The following is a 20026-nucleotide window of genomic DNA, read 5'->3' on the forward strand; positions in this document are numbered from 1 at the left end:
AGTCATATACACTGAGGACGGTTAAGTTATGGGATTATTTTCATTTTTGGGTGAACTATTCTTTTAAGGCTGGCATGGCAATCAATGCTGATTCATACAGTTCAGAGTTGAACCTTCATTTTAAATACATTTTAGGGATCCATCTTTTTTCATTTAAAATCCATTTGGAATGCATTATCACTAATTAAAACAAAGGAATAAAAGGCTGAACTGCAAATTATCAGTAGCTATGTTTCCATCCAAAGATGTGAATTAGATTTACGCGCAAAACAGTAATATTGTATAAAAGACGCGAAGCACAGACGCTCTTGACCATTCTGGAGGTCATTAATAATATAATAACACTAATACTGAGATGGTTAAGGTGTTTTAGAATGACCAAAACAACATTTCAGATGTTTTACAGTGTGCTCAGCCTGCTGGTTTGTCCAATCACACACATTTTATCATCATTTTTTCCACCATTATCATTTGATCTCTTATAACAAAATCACATGACCTTTTTACATTTAGTCATTTAGCAGACGCTTTTATCCAAAGCGACTTACAAATGAGGACAAGGAAGCGATTTACACAACTATAAGAGCAACAGTGAACAAGTGCTATAGACAAGTTTCAGGTGTGTAAAGTCTAAGAAGCAAAGCATTAGTCATTTTTTTTTTTTTTTTTTTTTTGAGAGAGAGAGAGAGAAAGAGAGAGAGAGGGCACAGTTAGTGGTATAGCCAGAGAGGCAGTTGCAGATTAGGAAGGAAAGTGGAGACTAAACAGTTGCGTTTTTAGTCGTTTCTTGAAGACAGCAAGTGACTCTTTTTAATGCGCATACTGGAATTTGTTGTCAGTAAAACTTTGCATAGTAGTTTTTGCGCATCTTTTCTTATAATAAAAAGTTATCCTACTGAGTTATGTGCATATGTTATTTATGCACATTTTCAAAATGTATGCGTATCCTGGTGTTTCAGTCAACTGTTTTCAAAATAGGTGGATGGAAATGTAGCTAGTGTCTGTATCAGCAAATACCGCTTGGAACAATCAGTTATTTATTTATTCATTTATTCATTTTCCTTTGACTTTATCAGAGGTCACCACAGTGGAATGAACCGCCAATTACCACCAATTATCTCGGTATTCAATTCAATTCAATTCACCTTTATTTGTATAGCACTTATACAATATAGACTGTGTCAAAGCAGCTTCACATAAAAGATCATAGTAAACTGAAACAGTGTAGTTCACTTTTTAAAGTTTAAGTTCAGTTCAGTTTAGCTCAGTTCAGTGTGGTTTAATAATCACTACTGAAAGTTCAAACACTGAAGAGCAATCCATCGTTGCACAGTTCCACAGATCCCGAACCATGCAAGCTAGTGGCAACAGCGGCGAGGAAAAAACTTCACCAATTGGCGAAGGTCAAGAAAAAAACATAGAGAGAACCAGGCTCAGATGGGCACGACCATTTCTCCACTGGCCAAATGTTTTGTGCAGAGCTGCAGTCCAAGTGCCGGAGGCTGGGATATGTTTTACACAGTGGATGCCCTTCCATCCGCAACCAGGTACTGGAAAACACCCATACATACTCTCATTCACACACACACATTCATACACTATGACCAAATTAGTTTATTCAATTCACCTGTACCGCATGTCTTTGGACTGTGGGGGAAACCGGGGCACCTGGAGGAAACCCACACAAACAAGGGGAGAACATGCAAACTCCACACACAAATGCCAACTGGCCCAGCCGAGACTCGAACCAGTGGCCTTCTTGCTGTGAGGCAACAGTGCTAACCTCTGCACCACCATGCCGCCACAATCGGGTTATTTTATATATAAACAAAATGTTGTCTAGTTTTATAACAGAGCTTGATGCGCCTCTTACTGCATGTTCCTTTTCTCTTTTTTTTGATTCCCTTTCTCACACATTATAGTGCATGTGTGTGGAGATCTATGGCCTTCATCTGTCAGCCTGTATTAATAGTCAAAGCATTTTAATAATGCATTAACCATCAATTATTAAGTGTGTGTGTGTGTGTGTGTGTGTGTGAGAGAGAGAGAGAGAGAGAGAGAGAGAGAGAGAGAGGGGTGGATGTGGCCTAGCGGCACGCCAATATTTGATTTGATCAGAGCAATAGAGTCCAGGCGTTCAGAGATAAAGAGCCACACATACACACACAAGAACCTTTAACTTGGCAAGAGCTCCAGCTCTTCGTTTGCTGTGACCTTTCCAGAGCCTTTATTTCCAGATTAACTGTACAAGAGGGGGTTCGGATAAGACTAATACTTTATTTATGATGGGAACTGTACACATCTGATTTTTTTTTTCAGCAGCTTTTTAAGCACCGTGTCAATTAATTTTATATGTATGGCATCTTCTGCTTGATGCATAATCCATACGCCAACCAAACGCTTTTTCTTAGAGCTTATTTTTCTTTCACATGAGGAGTGTGAGAAATGCAGTGTGTTGGGCAGCTGGTTGATGCTCAGATGAAAGGAGAAAAACAGTAAAAGTTTCATAGTTTCTCTATGGTCACAGCTGCTGTGTTGCAGTTTTCCAGAAAAAAAATTAGGGGAGGCCAACAGCAAGCACAAACAACAAGGAAAGGTTAAGAGGGTCTTGGGTGAATATCTAAACACAAAGGGAGTACAGAAGAGATGTGTTCATTGAAATCTAGTCACAAAGGCATATAGATGGTGTCTGAAACTAAGATGCATTGATGTTACATATCGAACAGGAGAGCAATTGTTCAATACAATGGCCTGTGGTCTGGTGCATCACATTAGATAAGGATTACGGAAAAAAGAAATGAAGGACGTTCGTCAATCCTGTCTGTGAGTAATTAGACATCACATAATGCATTCCCTGAAACTTAAACATATCTTTATATGACATTTGCATCTGTTGCAAGATAAAAATGTATCGCCTTCTTATCACATAATATCGTGATAGTGAGGGTTAATTTTAGGGTGACACTGTTTATTTAATCTCTGCCAAGCTAAGAAGAAGCATTTGCAATATTTATTTCAGCTACCATTCACATTAAGAGATAAGAGATGCTGTCTTATTAATCTACTGCTGTCTGATATTGGCCAAAGGCAGTTTGGGCTGCAGTTATCTTGTTTCTAGTCGTATTCCAGCAAGAATGTTGGGTTTAAACTTAAACTATTACAAATTACACACAAATGCAAGACTTTATGTGTGTATTTATTTATATTTTTTATATTTAATCTCAAATAAAATCCGAATATTTTTTTAAGCACAATGTAGAAATATTTCATATAATGAGATGGTAAAGCAAACTGATTAGAGCTGCACGAAAATAAAAGGTATCAGATTTTTTTTTTTTTTTTTTTTGAGAGAGAGAGAGAGAGAAAATTTAAATTGTCATTATTTACTCTCCATTTGTTCCAAACCTGTTTGGGTTTCTTTCTTCTGCTAAACAGAAAGGAAGATATGATGCTCATCAATCTCAATCACTCAGATGTCCACAATGCAGCTCTGCCCTTTATATTCGGCCAGAGGAGAACTGGTCACTCCAGCTTTCAATCAATCGGTGTAGTTTTGGTTCTTTGCCACTGTCGCCTCTGAAGCTGCTCTTCAGTGGACCGTCCTTCAGTTGTGACATATGTATTAAACTGAACTGAACTTCAACCGTGACATTTATATTAAACTGAACTGAATCAGTTTTAATTGAACTAAAACTACACCATCATTCTAGCACTACTCTCCTGCCAGCCTGCCTGATAGTCTGGAATGTTCCACAATCTCAAATATTGTTATGGCTTTTTATTCAAATTTCTTTATCTATGTTAAGCTGCTTTGGTAAAAAAAGCACAATAGAAATAAAGATGAATTAAAGAATGCTCAACAAAAAACATTTACTTAGTTACTTACTTATTTTTAACATACTTTGCTCCTGCCATGGATGTCTGACTGTTTTTTTCCAACATTCTTCAAAATGTCTATTTTTTTGTACTGATGAGAAGAAAGACATTCATAAAGGTGTATAATCACTTGAGTAAATGGTGAGGACATTTTCATTTATTGGATGAACTGTCTCTGTAATTAATTTAGATGATTTTATCTTGTATACAGGCCTGTTAGGCAATTATTGTGCTGTATTCAACTATCTGTTTTATTAAAAGAGAACGAACTACATAGTAACAGTACATTTCTTTCCTTTTACATTTCCCCAAGTATTTATTTATGTTTATTAAATGTGAGTTTTATAGTATGCTTTGGATCCATTGGATTGTAGAGTGAACTGATTAGAGCTGCATAAATTAAGCTCATAATTACAAGCCATTAGGGATTGCAGCAAAGCCATTTTTTTCACTAATGTATAGTTTTGGCTGTATGTCACTGCTGTATTTCAACTCTAAATGTACAGATGTAAATTTCAGTGAAGATGTTATTTCATCATTTCATCAAGTGCTCTCAAATGTTTTATTAAAATCAAGTATAAAATTAAAGCACACACTTTCATCAGATTTTCTTTCAAATTAAGAAAATTTTTTGTTTTTGTGAAATTGCGATTAATATAAATATAAATTATATAATAAATATAAATATAAATATAAATTTAATTATTCTTATAATGTAATTACAATTACGATGCAATTATATGTATTTAGTATAATTACCATTACTTAAAATGTAATTACGGGCGGCGTGGTGGTGCAGTAGGTAGTGCTGTCGCCTCACAGCAAGAAGGTTGCTGGTTCGAGCCTCGGCTGGGCCTGTTGCCGTTTCTGTGTGGAGTTTGCATGTTCTCCCCATGTTGGCGAGGGTTTCCTCCGGGTGCTCCGGTTTCCCCCACAAGTCCAAAGACATGTGGTATAGGTGAATTGGGTAAGCTAAAATTGTCCGTAGTGTATGTGTGTGAATGAGAGTGTATAGGTGTTTCCCAGTGATGGTTTGCAGCTGGAAGGGCATCCGCTGTGTGAAACATTTGCTGGATAAGTTAGCGGTTCATTCCGCTGTGGTAACCCCAGATTAATAAAGAGACTAAGCCGAAAAGAAAATGAATGAATGAATGAGTAAAATGTAGTTAATTTGTACAGTGCAATGGATTTGATCACAATGTAATTACTATGTAACTATAATGTAATTATAATTTAATTACAAAGTCATAAAAATGTCATTGCTAATAAAATTTAATTGCAATTGCAACTAATTACAATGTAATTATGTGTAAAAATAATAACAATATGTATATCTAACAATATAACAAAATGTAAAATAATGCAGTGCAATGTAATTAAGTGTTAATTAAAGTAATGACAGTGTAATAATCATTTCAATGTAATGTCATTGTAATTAAATGTAACAATTTATTTACAATGTAAATGTAATGACAATGTAACAATGTACTGTAATGTCATGACAGTGTAATGCCATGACAATGTAATAATACTTACTTGCCTTTTACTTGGTAACAGTGCTCACTGTTAAATATGCTAATACTGTGGGTGTTTATACAGTGTGTTAATGTGTAATCAGTGTAGAAATACAATATCATACCTGTCAACATTGGGATGTAAAAATAAGGGATATGCCCACCATAAATCCCCCTCCTACCCACTTCAAAAAACAAAAAAAACAAACAACAAAAAAACACTAAATATGTTAATTTGGAGCTTTTTTATTGTAAATAAACAATAAATGGTCAGTAATATGTTTTATTATTATTATTATCATGTACAAAAGAAAAAATAAATGTATACATTAGCAGCAAATAAATTAGCAAACAGTTTAGCTAATTAAATTTAATTACAAAGAAATAGAATCAAGTTATCAAATCTCATTAATCTTTTCTTCACTGTATAACTTGCACATTCTGATTAAGGAGCAGCAAATGAATCTCTCATTTATTTAGATTTTTGGTTTGATAACATTAAATAACAGAGGTGTCACTTTAAAAATGCACACATCTAACATTATAATGAAAGCATTCGATTGCTTTCCTAACTTTTTATGCTCATTTAGCACAAATTATTATTTGTGTTTAAAAAACCCCACCGAGATCGACATCTTTAAATGTTATTATTATTAATTATGTGTACATGCCTGCTCAAACACACACCCAAAACCCAGACTTTCGCTTTGCTTCATATCGCGTGTATAGAATCTGTATGGGAAACACTTTAGCACTTTAGAACGCGTCAGCTGACAGTCACGCACTGCTATATGACTGTTTTGAGAATTGCATAGGAGGGACGAAGGCACCTGTAATTAAAAGGAAAGGGAATTTCCATTTTTATATTTAATTCAAAGTGTTTTCGTGCCTAAATAAAATGAAAGCAAAGAACAGACTCGTATTTAAGAGCAAGTGGTTTCCCCTGGTGGTTCGGCGGTATGGATTGCGTATAGGGAGGATCGGCTCTTTAATGTTTATTGCCACCCTTCATAGAAAGATCGAAAATATGGGAGAAATACTAGAAAATACCTTTTTTTAAGGGATGATATCAGGATAGAACTGTAAAATATGGGAGAATCCTGGGAAAAACGGGAGGGTTGACAGATATGCAAGATATTTTGGAAGTTAGAAATTCAAGGTATCTTTCTCCATGTCTGATGACTTTCAAGAGGGAGCCTATTGTGATCAAAATATTTATATGTTTACTTGAGTGAAAACTGTGATAATTGACCCAGACAGTCCTGTACATCAGGATGCTCAATTCTGATTCTGATTCTGCAACAGTTACTGCAGTGCTTCGTCAGAGGATAACATATGCAACACAATCATAAATCCTCATGAATACTACTGGGTTTCACATCTGGGCCTCCTGCCCAGCTCATTAACCACTACAATACCATAAAAAGCACTGACCTTTTCTGATGCAGCGCATGGAGAGATACTGGCACATTTTACAAAGATTGAAAAAGCAAACATTTCAATGTTAACTCAAGCTTGATTTAAATTTGAGTGGCTACGCGAGCTGCCTGAAAATTACTTCATGCATCTACGCTTCCATGTCAACAATTTCCTTCACGTAACGTACAGGATAGCGAGTATGTCAGGAATGTGAATGTAAGTGTGGGAAGTACAGATACAGTGCATGCTCAGAATAGCAAACACAGGCTGAATTGAATGTGAGCTGGATTGCTAATATTCATAAAGGCACTACCTAACATAAAGATGCAGGATTTTAAATTTCTAAGATGTTTTTAGGTCAGTCAATTAATCAAAACAAGCTTAGCCCACTGGAAAAATAAGGAATTCTCTGCAATTTGCTATCCTGAGTTTATAACTTACAGAGATTTATAAAGGATTATTCCAGTAACATTTTATTTTGATGGTCCCTTTTAAACCTTATGCTCACTTTAAATCATTTTATCAACTGGTGGGTCATGTGACCCAAAAATGGACATTTTGAGAGGGTCTTTGAGTGTTTTTATGATGCATGGCTTTGATTTTGAAAGATATGTGTGAAAGCTGTTGATGTTTCTGTCAGATGCGGTTCAACTAAGTGCTTGAGAAAAACACATTCTCCAACTTCAGTGGTTCTCAATCCTCGTCCTCATATTCCCCCTGCTCTGCACATTTTGGACGTTTCTCTTACCGCTTCCGAGGTTTGTTCCATTTTTTCATAAGTGCCCTGTGAAGTGGACATAAATAACCCTTCAAATTTCTGTAATATATTTCATCTGAAGATGCTGCAAACAGTGTAATGCAAATCTTTGTTTTTACAGTGCTCAGCATAATTGAGTACACCCCATTTTGAAAATTAATATTTTTTATCAATTTCTCAACGAATAGAAGCAATGCATTTTGATGCATTTAAACAAAACAGATTTATTAAACAGATATATTTAATAAAATATTATTTTAGTCACCAAATATATTCAGAAATTTAAAGATAATACAATCACATACAAGTAAAATATTCCAAAAAAATAAAAAAATTACAACCTACAAAACTTCTATTTTTTTTCAAATGTTTTACTTCTCTTGATTTTTCCTCTTTTTAAATTTGTATTTAATATTTTTCTATATCATATAAATTTGGGTGTACTATAGTTTATGGACCGTTATTGTAAATTATTTTGTTAGATAAGCTCCAGATATGGCTTTAGTACTGACTAATTTAGTGTATATGTAATAGTATATATTTAATAGTTTCCTATTAAAAATATGAATTCAAAAGATGGATTTGTGAGGGAAGTACTTATATATGCTGAGCACTGTATATAAAGTAAACTTCAAGTTCAGATGGTTTTTCGTTTGCAGGGGCTAGAGAGTAGACAACACTATATAGGGAACATATCAACCAGAGATCCTTCATGGAGCTCTTTTCTAACAAGCTGGTTATCTAAATCAATGTGTTAAACAAGAGAGACATGCAAAATGTGCATCAGGTCACAAGGATCATGCAGGATTGACAACCACTGCCCTAATTCAGCATCTGGGAATATGAAATGTTCAAGGTATGGAACCAGTGGAGAGAAATGCAGACTATACAAACATTTAACTTAATGCTAAAAAGCATACAGTAAGCATTGGTTTATGTTTACCATAAATAAACGGAACAATTTTACCGAATTTTGGTAAGTTCTGTGTAATTTTATGCTCTATACTAAAGTATTGTTTTATTATTAGCATCCTGCAAACTTTAAACTACTGGTGAGCCAAATCTCTTGTGCACTTTTTGTGTGACAGACATGGTATTAAGTTAGCATATTGCTATTCTTGTGCAGTTAAAGGGTCAGTTCACCTGCAAGTGATAATTTACTAATTTACTTACCCCCATGCCATTCAAGATGTACATGAATTTTTATCTTAAGAATATTTTTAGCTGAAATCATGGTCACTGCTGATTTATATAATGCAGGGCAAATGCTACCAGCACTTTCAGAGTGAAAATACATGTACATGCAAAACAAATGTATACCCATTTTATGAAGCTAAATTAACGTTCTTGGGGCAACTATCCCTCTTTTATATCATTCAATTTAATGTTGGATCATGACATTTAATTTAAGGGTCAGACAGATTAACATAATTTTATCAATTGTCTATCTATTTATTATCAATATATATTAAGTATATACTGAAGTCACATTCAAACCATACATTGTTCTGTTGCTAAACACAGCCAATTTAAATACAAGCAAAATCTGTATGGGAAACATTTTCACCTTCACGCAAAATCACCAATTGCTCAAATGCTTACTGAAATGGCAGTATTTCATCTGTAAAACTAAGCTGAATGAAGTAAGAGTGAAAAATGAGTAAGACTAAGTAAATAACTTCAGAAGGAAGCTGCTGGACAGGCAAATCACGAGGTTTTGAAACTGAGCATGAGCGTTTTTGGGATGTTATGGGTTTGGGAAGCACATCAGGGAAACCATTCGTAACCTCATCAACAACAGTAGCTGAATTTTGCAGATAATATATGCATTAATATGCATAACAAAGGAAGACAATTAATGAGAGAATAAAACCAATGAGCCGATGTGCATGTGTAAAGGGGAAGGGGGAGAGTTTCTGTTCAATCGACTTGAAAATTATATGGGAATCCTCCATCGAAACAATAAGAACCGGAGACAGTGGGAGGATGAGGTGTGTCTGTGTCTATGTGTGTGTATGTGTGTCAAGGTGCTCCAAAAGAGTCATTATTTAGCTCATTTACAATGTCTGAGTTGTGTCATAAGTGATACAATGATATTAATGGATGGTGTGTGTGCATGTGTGGGCAGTTTTTATTGTATTGGCCTGTCTCAATCTCACAGAGGAAGCTCAATTAATAATGACAGGTAGGAGGAATTTAAATGGACTTTGAAATTGCTGTGAAATTATAATATAGGAGCCACTGAATAAGCTAGCATGACTGACGTGCATTTGCACTACAGCTGTAGTCTTATAAATGACATTTCGAATTGTTTTGTTTTGTTGGTTTATAATTTATCACCACCAGAGGCAGCAACTGGAATTGCAATCTGTTTGTAAGACTGCAGAGGTCAGACTGGCAGCTGTTGAAGTCAAAATAACAATTAATTATAAAAATGTTGCAGTTGCCTACAAATTATCTGTGCAATTATTCTTTTAGTAAAATTCTTGTGATATAAAGTTTATTCAAAACAACTGTCTTTCCTTTTTACATCAGTGTGTACACTGAAAAAAAATTATGTCTGCAAAACTGTTGCAAACAATTTATTTGTGTTGAATTTAAACAAACAAATAAAATTTAATAATGTTCAACTTAATTTGTTTGTTTAAATTCAGCCCAAATAAATTGTTTACAACCACTTAACGTAAAAAATTTTAGTAAATCCAAGGAATCATCTTTGAATAATTTGGGTGCTCCGGTTTCCCCCACAGTCCAAACACATGTGGTACAGGTTAATTAGGTAGGCTAAATTGTCCATAGTGTATGTGTGTGTGAATAAGTGTGTATGTGTTTCCCAGTGATGGGTTGCAGCTGGAAGGGCATCCGCTGCATTAAACAAATGCTGGATGAGTTGGCGGTTCATTCCGCTGTGGCGAGATTAATAAAGGGACTAAGCTGAAAAGAAAATGAATGAATGAATGAATGAATGAATGAATGAAGAAAGGGACAATCCGTAAATCACTTGAAATTTACCAACAGCAAAGCACAATGATACAATATAGTCCTGTCCTACACTTTTTTGTGAACAAATCTCCCAAAACTTTTCTTAAGATTTTAATCTAAGGGATGCATATGTACTTAATGGAGACTGTCTGTCTTTCACTGTCAAGTAATGGTAATATTAATGTACGTCATTTTACACTCTTTGTTGTTGACAAATCTGAACTGACATGCAAACTTTTCATAGATGTCCGTGAGAAAAGGATGTACACTTCATGTGTGGCTCTGAGGTGCTACATGCAGCCATATCACCCTGCAGCACAAGATCGGTTACTCAGTGAAGCTAAGCAGGCCTGAGTCTCCTGCATGGGAGACCACATGAAAAAACTTTGCAGTTGCAGTTGGAAGTGGTGTTAGTGAGGCCAGTCGGAGGAGCTCAACCTGCAGTCTGTGTGCGTCCAAATGTCCCTGTATAGATCTTTTTCTTGGCTGCTGCACGGAGGGCGCCGAAGCGACCTGCGACTTCCGGTAGAATGCTAAGAACTTCCGTTTACAGCGTTTATAACCGGTAATTTGCGCTCCGAAAATGGGTTTCAATAGCGTTTTGAGTGGATTACGGAGTGTTTTTGTGACACACAACTTTGAAAGGTGTGTATTAAAGCCGTTATAATCTGTCAGATGTGGTTCAAGCACTAGAGATAAACGTTCTCCGAGTTCACGTGTCTGCCGTCAGAAATACAATGTGTATGTGTGTTTCCCTGGCCTGTCAGCTGTTAGCTCAGCGGCTCTTCAATACACACACACGCCACACAATACTTCACTGCATTATAGAGCAAACTATATTATTAGCATGAAACTTAACAGGTATGCAAGTCATGCAATTTACAAAAATGACCAATAAAAGTCTGGTACTGATACTCTGCTGGCTGATTTGCATGTTTATTCTAATCACGAGCCGTTCATGTTTCCTTTAGTGTGTTGTATTTATCATGGTTTGTGTTTTTCTGTCATTTTAAAATGTCATTTAATTTTACTTTGTCACAGTTATTAAACCAGTGTGCTAGTGGGACAGTACAGGTGACTTTAGCAATGACGAGGCTTTATTTAAACAGTAGAAGATGTTGTCTGACAACGAGGGGAAAATGCCTCACAGCAGTTGTTTTCCATCCTATTAGATCACATTTTTTAAAATGATCAGTCTAGAAGGTGGTTCTGATCGACAACAGTATCATTTCAGTATGTAATCCAGATTACATTTACAAGTAATCAGTTACTTCTAAGTATTACTAAGTATTATCGTATTATTTACTGTATAGCCTGATTGTATTTTCTCATTTATTCCAACTCTGTGTGTATTATATTATATTATTTCTGTATGTGTAATCTTACCCAGTATAGCCAGCACAGTGTTGTCCTTGAGCACTTCCATGGAGCCCGAGCAGACAAAGTATATGGCCTGCAGAGCGTCACCCTGGCGGATGAGGAACTCTCCTGGAGCACAGAAAGAGGTTTTGATGATGAGAGAGAGCGAGCGCAGGCACCCTCGACTGGCCGACTCAAACAGAGGCAGCTGCAGCAGCTCTTTATTCAGGTGCATGGCGATGTCGGCTCGCAGTTCATCTGGAAAGTCCTTCAGAAGCTGCAAAAGGACAAAGAGGCATTTTATTTCAAGTACTCGTACTTCTCAACCTTGAAAAGAATCACAAACTTTTGATTCACGGCTGATCGTCAAGGAGACTGCGGCAACGAAACCGCAGATCAGTCTTCTACTTGAACTTTAATTGGAGATGATATTGGATATCAAATCAGAGGGAGAGAGAGTAAGTTATGAGTTACGAGTTACGCAACGAGTGTTTTGAATTGAGCTCATTAAATACATTGTGAGTGTAAGATGGAATCTCTTGTTTATGAGCAGAACAGAGATACAGATGAGATAGTGAATGAGATGTGGGTGGAAGGCAGAAAGTAAATCAAATGATAAAAGAGATGAGGAATTGTGAAAGAGAAGGAGAGAAGGTGAAGCCAAACAGGAATAGAAAAGCACGCTCTAATCTTAGACAGATGCATCAAATGACACCAGTGATGCCGAGACCAGTAATGAGAACCAACTGTTGCGTAGATGAGCTAAAAAATGCAGCCTGATGTCTTTGTTTATTCATAAGTATTTTAGTATGGGACATTTATCAGAATCAGAATCAGAAAGAGCTTTATTGCCAGGTATGTTCACGCAAACGAGGAATTTGTTTTCATGACAGAGCTTCTACAGTGCAACAAGATTACAGAGACAGGACAAAAAACAGATAATAAATATAGTTAAAAAAAGAGAAGAAAGTAGTGAACGCAAATATACAATCCGACAAGTGAAAATAGCTAAACAATTGACAGTTTTGTATGTTTCTATTGATGCGTAAACAAAGTTTGGACATATTAAAACACTCAAAACTTACCATTCATGCATTTACAGCAAAAAAAGAAAAGCTAAATAGATATGAATCTATTACACGGGGGAAACCTGCATAGAAGTACTTTTATTATTTTATTTATTCATATATAATTTAGATTTTGGGTGACACGGTGGCGCAGTAGGTAGTGCTGTTGCCTCACAGCAAGAAGGTCGCTGGTTCGAGCCTCGGCTGTCTCAGTTGGCGTTTCTGTGTGGAGTTTGCCTGTTCTCCCTGCGTTCACGTGGGTTTCCTCCGGTTTCTCCCACAGTCCAAAGACATGTGGTACAAGTGAATTGGGTAGGCTAAATTGTCCATAGTGTATGAGTGTGGATGAGTGTGTGTGAATGTTTCCCAGAGATGGAAGGGCATCCGCTGCATAAAACAAATGCTGGATATGTTGACGGTTCATTCCGCTGTCGCGACCCCAGATTAATAAAGGGACTAAGCCGACAAGCAAATGAATGAATGAATGAATTTAGATTGTTGGACCTGTAAGCCATTTTACAATGAAAACTTAACAGATTGGAATCTGCTGGAAATTTTAGATTTTTTAATGGCAGCATAAAAAAATATTAAGTTGATAATCTAGTGCCTACACCTAAACATTTGTGCCTAAACATAAAAACGGTAGAATATACACAAGAATAGCAGAAATATACATTTCGAAAACATTTAAACATGACAGAGATTTGCAACCTTTTACCTCTTAACCTAAACATTAATCAAAATATTACCTCTAATTCTAACAATATTCATTAATTCATTTTCTTTTTGGCTTAGCGCCTTTGTTAATCAGGGGTCGCTACAATGGAATCAACCGCCAACTTGTCCAGCATAAATTTTACACAGAGGATGCCCTTCCAGCCGCAACCCAACACTAGGAAACACCCATACACTCATGTAAGATGGATGGATAGATGGATAGATAGATAAATAGACAGACAGATAGATAGATAGATAGATAGATAGATAGATAGATAGATAGATAGATAGATAGATAGATAGATAGATAGATAGATAGATAGATAGATAGATAGATAGATAGATAGATAGATAGATAGATAGATAGATAGATAGATAGATAGATAGATAGATAGATAGATAGATAGATAGATAGATAGATAGATAGATAGATAGAGATGGATGGATGGATTGATGGATGGATGGATGGATAGATTGATAGATTCTGTTTGGCTAGTGTATTCAGTATTGAACTCCACTGTCTTATAAATGTGATTGTTTGTGTTCTTATTGCAATAAGATTCAAAGTGATGTTTCTATTTATTTTTAAATATTATTATTTCAATTAGGAAATCAACCATGGCAACTTTAATTTAAATAGTTTGGTATGTTTATCTTTGGCCCACGGCTCTCAATGATATTTGTTTTTTGGCCCTTCATACAAAAAAGTTTGGGCACCCCTGATTTAATGTTTACTGATATATAAATGTCCAACAAAAATGTGCTAGATTCATTTAAAATTAAACAACTTGTAAACAGTTCGACCTCTTTCACTGACCGTTAATTAAATAAGAAAAACAAACATGTAAATTATGTCAAGGATCTGCTCAAGGTCAAAGATTAGTTAAGATGAGCAGCTCTCATACAGCTTTGTCTTCCACAAGGACATCATTTAAGTTTAAGACGGTGCATATTATCCAACTGAGTCATTCTTGCACACAAATTATGAAAAGCATTATTAAGTATTATTATTAAGGTCGTACCTCGCTGACGTCGATGCCGTTGTTGACGGACCATGTGGTCTGAAAGCACTCCAGCATGCGCTGCGCGAGGGCTTTGGGCAGTCGATGCACACGGATGAAGTCTTTGAGGTCTTTGGTTCGAGTGTGATAGAGCGAGCGGCGCGAGTACATCCGCTGGATAATGGCCGTCACATTACCGAAGACCGCAGCGTGCATGAGTGCTGAGGAGAGACACACAACAAACATTTCAGGTTAATTTATACCATATTTCAACAATTTACATCACTGTGCCTTACAGTACTGTTTTTGAGGTACATTAATTAAAATTCCAGAGATTAAATAAAAATGCTGTTAATGAAGTTTTTAATATGTTTTCGTTTTCAGATTAATTTTCCTTCGGCTTAGTCCCTTTATTCATCAGGGGTCGCACAGTGGAATGAACCGCCAAATTATCCAGCATATGTTTAACACAGCGGATGCCATTCCAGCTGCAACCCATCTCTGGGAAACACCCACACACTCTCATTCACACACATACACTACAGACAATTTGGCTTACCCATTTCACCTGTAGCGCATGTCTTTGGACTGTTGGGGAAACCGGAGCACCCGGAAGAAACCCATACCAATACAGGGAGAACATGCAAACTTCATGCAGAAATGCCAACTGACCCAGCCGGGACTCGAACCATGCAGTGACCTTTTTACTGTGAGGCAACAGTGCTAACCACTGAGGCACCATGACGCCACATTAGAAGATTTTAATATTAATTTAAACTAATGATCATCAGTATATTAAAGATAAGGGGAACACCGTCACCATATACTATGACTTTAGCCTCAACAAACTAAATAGTCAGGTAGTTGCAGTGGCTAAGTTTGGGTATGATATGGGACTGAGGGATGCTGAATATAAAGAATAAGGCATTAATATGTGCTTTATAAGTACTAAGAATGCTAATAAGCAGTTGGTAAAAGTGCTAGTTTGTCTCCAAATTAAAGTGTAGACAACATTTAAAGAGTTCTGATGAAAAAATCTCTAAATGTTCTTGTAAAATGATCATTTTTTCATTTTTCTCAGACTCATGTGTGAAGGCTTAGTAATTTTACTTTAATAATGACTAATAAGTTCTTTTGCTTGCCTTCAAAGTGAAATTGGTGAAGTTTGTTCCTCGCCACTGTCTTGCATGGTTTGGGACTTGTTGACCTGCGCATCGATGGATTTGCTCTTCAGTGTTTGGACTTTCAGCAGTCAAAATTAATCCAGACTGAACTGAGATCAACTAAACTTCAACTCTGAAAACTGGACTGACACAGTTTTATTTTTACTAGAACTTCTATGTTAAGCTGCTTTGACACAATCTACATTGTAAAAGCGCTATAGAAATAAACATGAATTATGAATGAAATAAGTGAACATAAATATAGGATAATTTTAGAAGAACATTTCGGAGGACATTTAGAGGTTTTTGCATCTGAACCCCTCATTTATAAGAACATTTTTATAGAAAAGATAAAAAAAATGGATGCATAAAATGTATTTAATAATGTCAGTATTTATTTTGATTGTGTTACCTGGCAAAAGTGTGGCGGACATTTTGTGGTATTGTACACAGCAAACTATTATGCTTCTTAATGTTGTAAGCCTTCAAAGTTGTAAACTAAAAATGTGTCAAATTCAAAGGTGTAAACTAAAATTATAATTATAGTAAATTAGTCTGTATGCTATTTTCAGTCTGTGAACTGTATACTACTTAAATTGAATGTGATGTTTACTGTTTATTTGAACTGTAGTGTTATATAGTGTATAGTATTTATGAAAACGTATCACTATACAAAATCTTTTGAAAACTATACACACACACACACACAGGGTGTCAGCAAAAGAATATGTATTACAAAAATGCTGTAACATATTTTGCAGTAATATTATTGTAAACGATTTATGAATGGAATAAAGGCAGGATTAATTTAAATAATGTTATCTATTTGTAATAACATCTATCTTGCATTATCTGCAAATGCATTCAGCCATTTACGGTGATAAACAGAGACAGATTGACATTTACACATTATTCTACAGAAACATACATTAGAGGTAATCGCTAGTAATCATTTATATCAGACTGTTTTTTACATTAAAACTCACACCTAGCCAGCAAAATGTGATGTTTTTACATTAGGATGGATTTGTGTTTACACGGCAAATGCAATCTCCATGCAGTCTTTAGGATTGGATCTCTGGAGATGGATTTTAATACCTTGTGTTGTGTCGTTTAGTGAGAAACGGATCAGCTTTAGCATTTTTCTGCTGCCTGTTTTCAGCGTAGAGTACAGCAGGCTAATGGCTTGCAGCTCACAATTTTTTTTAAGCATCGTTTCCTCTGAAAACCCTCTATCAGCTGTTTTCACTCCACCACCGAACTCTGTATCATCTATTTATTTAACATTGTGAACTTTGCCAACATGAGTGTAAACAATCAAGAAGGATTGGAGAGTACTCATGGAGCGCTAATTGAAGTCTACATAAATTGTTGCGGAAATTGCATGCAGCTCTTCTGTTGAAGAGCTGTGTTTTCAGTGTAAGTGGATGCACCTGGGTTATCTGCCTTTTGAGTGCTTGGATGAGGTTTGTGCTGAAGTCCATGACAATCTTCAAATCGGGTGAAACAGGGCAGCAGAATTAGTAAGAGCTCATAAAACCTGTTTCAGCCATCTGATTCCTGTAGGAAAGGCCAATGGCTAATGCTGAACTCTTTCTCTAAGACAGCAGTGAGGTAAGACGGAAACTTTTTTCCTATTTATTTGTTTATTTTTGTATTAAAAAATAAATTATGGAACTTTTATGTATTATTTATAAATAAATAAACATAAAACTAAAGGTAGTTATGACATTTTTACTACATCACAATTCTGACTTATGTCTTCATAAAATGTTTTCCTGCTTGTTCACACTACTTATTTAAAATGAGCTGAATCAACAACATTCTTGAGTTTTTTTCCACTTAAATTTGCATAAACAATTAAATTAACTGAATCGATTTTTGTTGAGACAACATGAAGGAATTGTGTGACAACCAGCATTTTTTTTTACAGTGCAATGATTTTTCCTTTTAGTTCAAACTCATTTAAAATGGGCTGAATCAACACAATTCTTGAGTTTTTTTGGGACTGTTTAACTTAATTCTTTTATGTTCAATTTACATAAATTTGTAAAAACAATTAAGTTAATTGAATTGATTTGTGTTGGGGCAACATGGAGGATTTGTGTGGAACACAGCATATTCTTTTACAGTGTATTCTAATTTAATTAGTTTCTAAATTTGTAGTTGTGAGGTAACATCTTCCAGTTCTGTCGTTTTTTATTTTATTTAAAAAAAAATTATTCAGAGTTTATATATTTCAATTAGGAGCTTATTTTTGCAATTCTGAGCATATACATCTCTCAATTATTTATTTTTTCTGGTTCTTAAATCTTGCAAGATCATTTTAGCCATCGGATGATAATTAAAAATAAAAAAGTTAACAGTGATCTTTGAATTCTGTTTCTTGCAATAGTTTCCACCGTTTAACCTTTTCTACTCAGAATTACAAGTATTTGAAATGTGAGGTGTACAATTAGAATTGTTTGGAAAAGGTCAGATTCATTGAATAAAATCTCAGAAGTTTAAGAAAAAAAGACTTGAAATCATTTCTATGTTAAATATTTATCATTAACTGATGTAGCCAAATTATCTGGTATATTCTATGCACATTCTTGTTTATTTTCCCTCAAAAGTAATTTTAAACCTACAGTATCTAACTTACTTTCTTCTGTGTAATATCACACATTGTATTTTTTTATAGTTATTCATTCATTCATTCAATCATTCATTGATTTTCTTTTTGGCTTAGTCCCTTATTAATCAGGGGTCACCACAGCGGAATGAACCGCTAACTTATCCAGCATATGTTTTACACAATGGATGCCCTTCTAGCTGCAACCCAACACTGGGAAACACCCATACACACTCTTTAACACACATACACTACGTTAGCCCATTCAATTTACCTATACTGCATGTCTATGGACGTGTGGGGGAAACCAGAGCACCCAGAGAAAACCCACGTGAACACGGGGAGAACATGCAAACTCCACACAGAAAAGTCCACTGACCCAGCCAGGGCTCAAACCAGAGATATTCTTGCTGTGAGGCGATTGTGTTACCCACTGCACCACCACGACGCCCTTATTTATAGTCATTTTTTAAATTACATAAAAGTCACTTATGTAACATATTATTATTATACATAATATTTATAATATAAATAAAATACAAAATAAATCACTTCTACATCTTGTGTTCATACGTTTTATATATTTGTTGGTGCAAGATTTGATGAAAATTTTGATATTGTTATGTGAGGGCTGCTAGACAGAGTGAGGATCCACGTGCAGGTTTTATTAAGAAATAGTCAGGCAGGCAATGGTCAGACACAGGAGCCATCGGGTACATACAGGTAAGGCAAACAGAGTAGTCGGGTCACAGGCAAAAAAATTGGTCCAGGCGGTAAACTACGTAAACAATGGAACAAAGCAAGGGCCAAACACGGCTAGGCAAGGCAAATAAATCATATAATGCTCACTAAAACAGATTAACAAGACTCAGCACTGGTGTGTGCGTCTGTGCTGTTTTCATAGTCCCGGTAATAAATAAATGATGAGTTTCAGCTGTGTATCTATGTGTGTATGTCATCAGCGGAAAACAGGAAGAGGTGTGTGTGTGTGGTGCATGACAGGATTTGTAGTCCATATGGTGACGGGATTATAGTCAGAGTGAAAGTGAATGATTCCCAGTGATATACAAGCCTGGATCGCTGGTGATTGAGACAGATATATGTAACCCTGCACCCTGATTAGTGTATCTTAGTGTAAGTGTATATATTTTGTCAATACCCGTAAATACAGTGTGCGTGTCATAATTATAGATTTTAATTTCATGCAAAAAATCATTAGTTTATTAAATAAAGATCATTTTCCATGAAGATATTTTGTAAATTCCCTATAGTAAATATATCAAACCTCATTTTGTATTGGTAATATGTATTTCTAAGCACATTTAGACAACTTTAAAGAAGATTTTCTTAATATTTATATATTGTTTAAACCCTTAGATTACAGATTTTATAGGTCTAGCTCAACTGCTTTCAGAAAATGTACACTTATGACTACACTTGTGGTCTAGGTTCACATATCTGAGTGCACTACTCCTTTAATGAAGCAAAACCAAGAAGTTCTTTAAGTCTAATCGCAAAAGCTTTGATATAATTCCCACAGAATCACTGGCTGTCTGA

General features: G+C 35.5%; 1 protein-coding gene across 1 annotated transcript in view; it reads right to left on the minus strand.

Annotated features, from left to right (window-relative positions):
* Positions 1 to 20026, minus strand: part of kcnh3 (potassium voltage-gated channel, subfamily H (eag-related), member 3) — a 216388-nt gene that overhangs the window by 23599 nt on the left and 172763 nt on the right. The window contains exons 9-10 of the mRNA XM_056465384.1: positions 14714 to 14913; positions 11935 to 12184 (exon numbers count right to left, since the gene is read on the minus strand). Coding sequence (XP_056321359.1) covers positions 11935 to 12184; positions 14714 to 14913 — 450 coding nt within the window. The remainder of the gene's footprint in view (positions 1 to 11934; positions 12185 to 14713; positions 14914 to 20026) is intronic.

Source organism: Danio aesculapii, chromosome 9, assembly GCF_903798145.1.
Source record: "Danio aesculapii chromosome 9, fDanAes4.1, whole genome shotgun sequence".
NCBI classification, from domain to species: domain Eukaryota; kingdom Metazoa; phylum Chordata; class Actinopteri; order Cypriniformes; family Danionidae; genus Danio; species Danio aesculapii.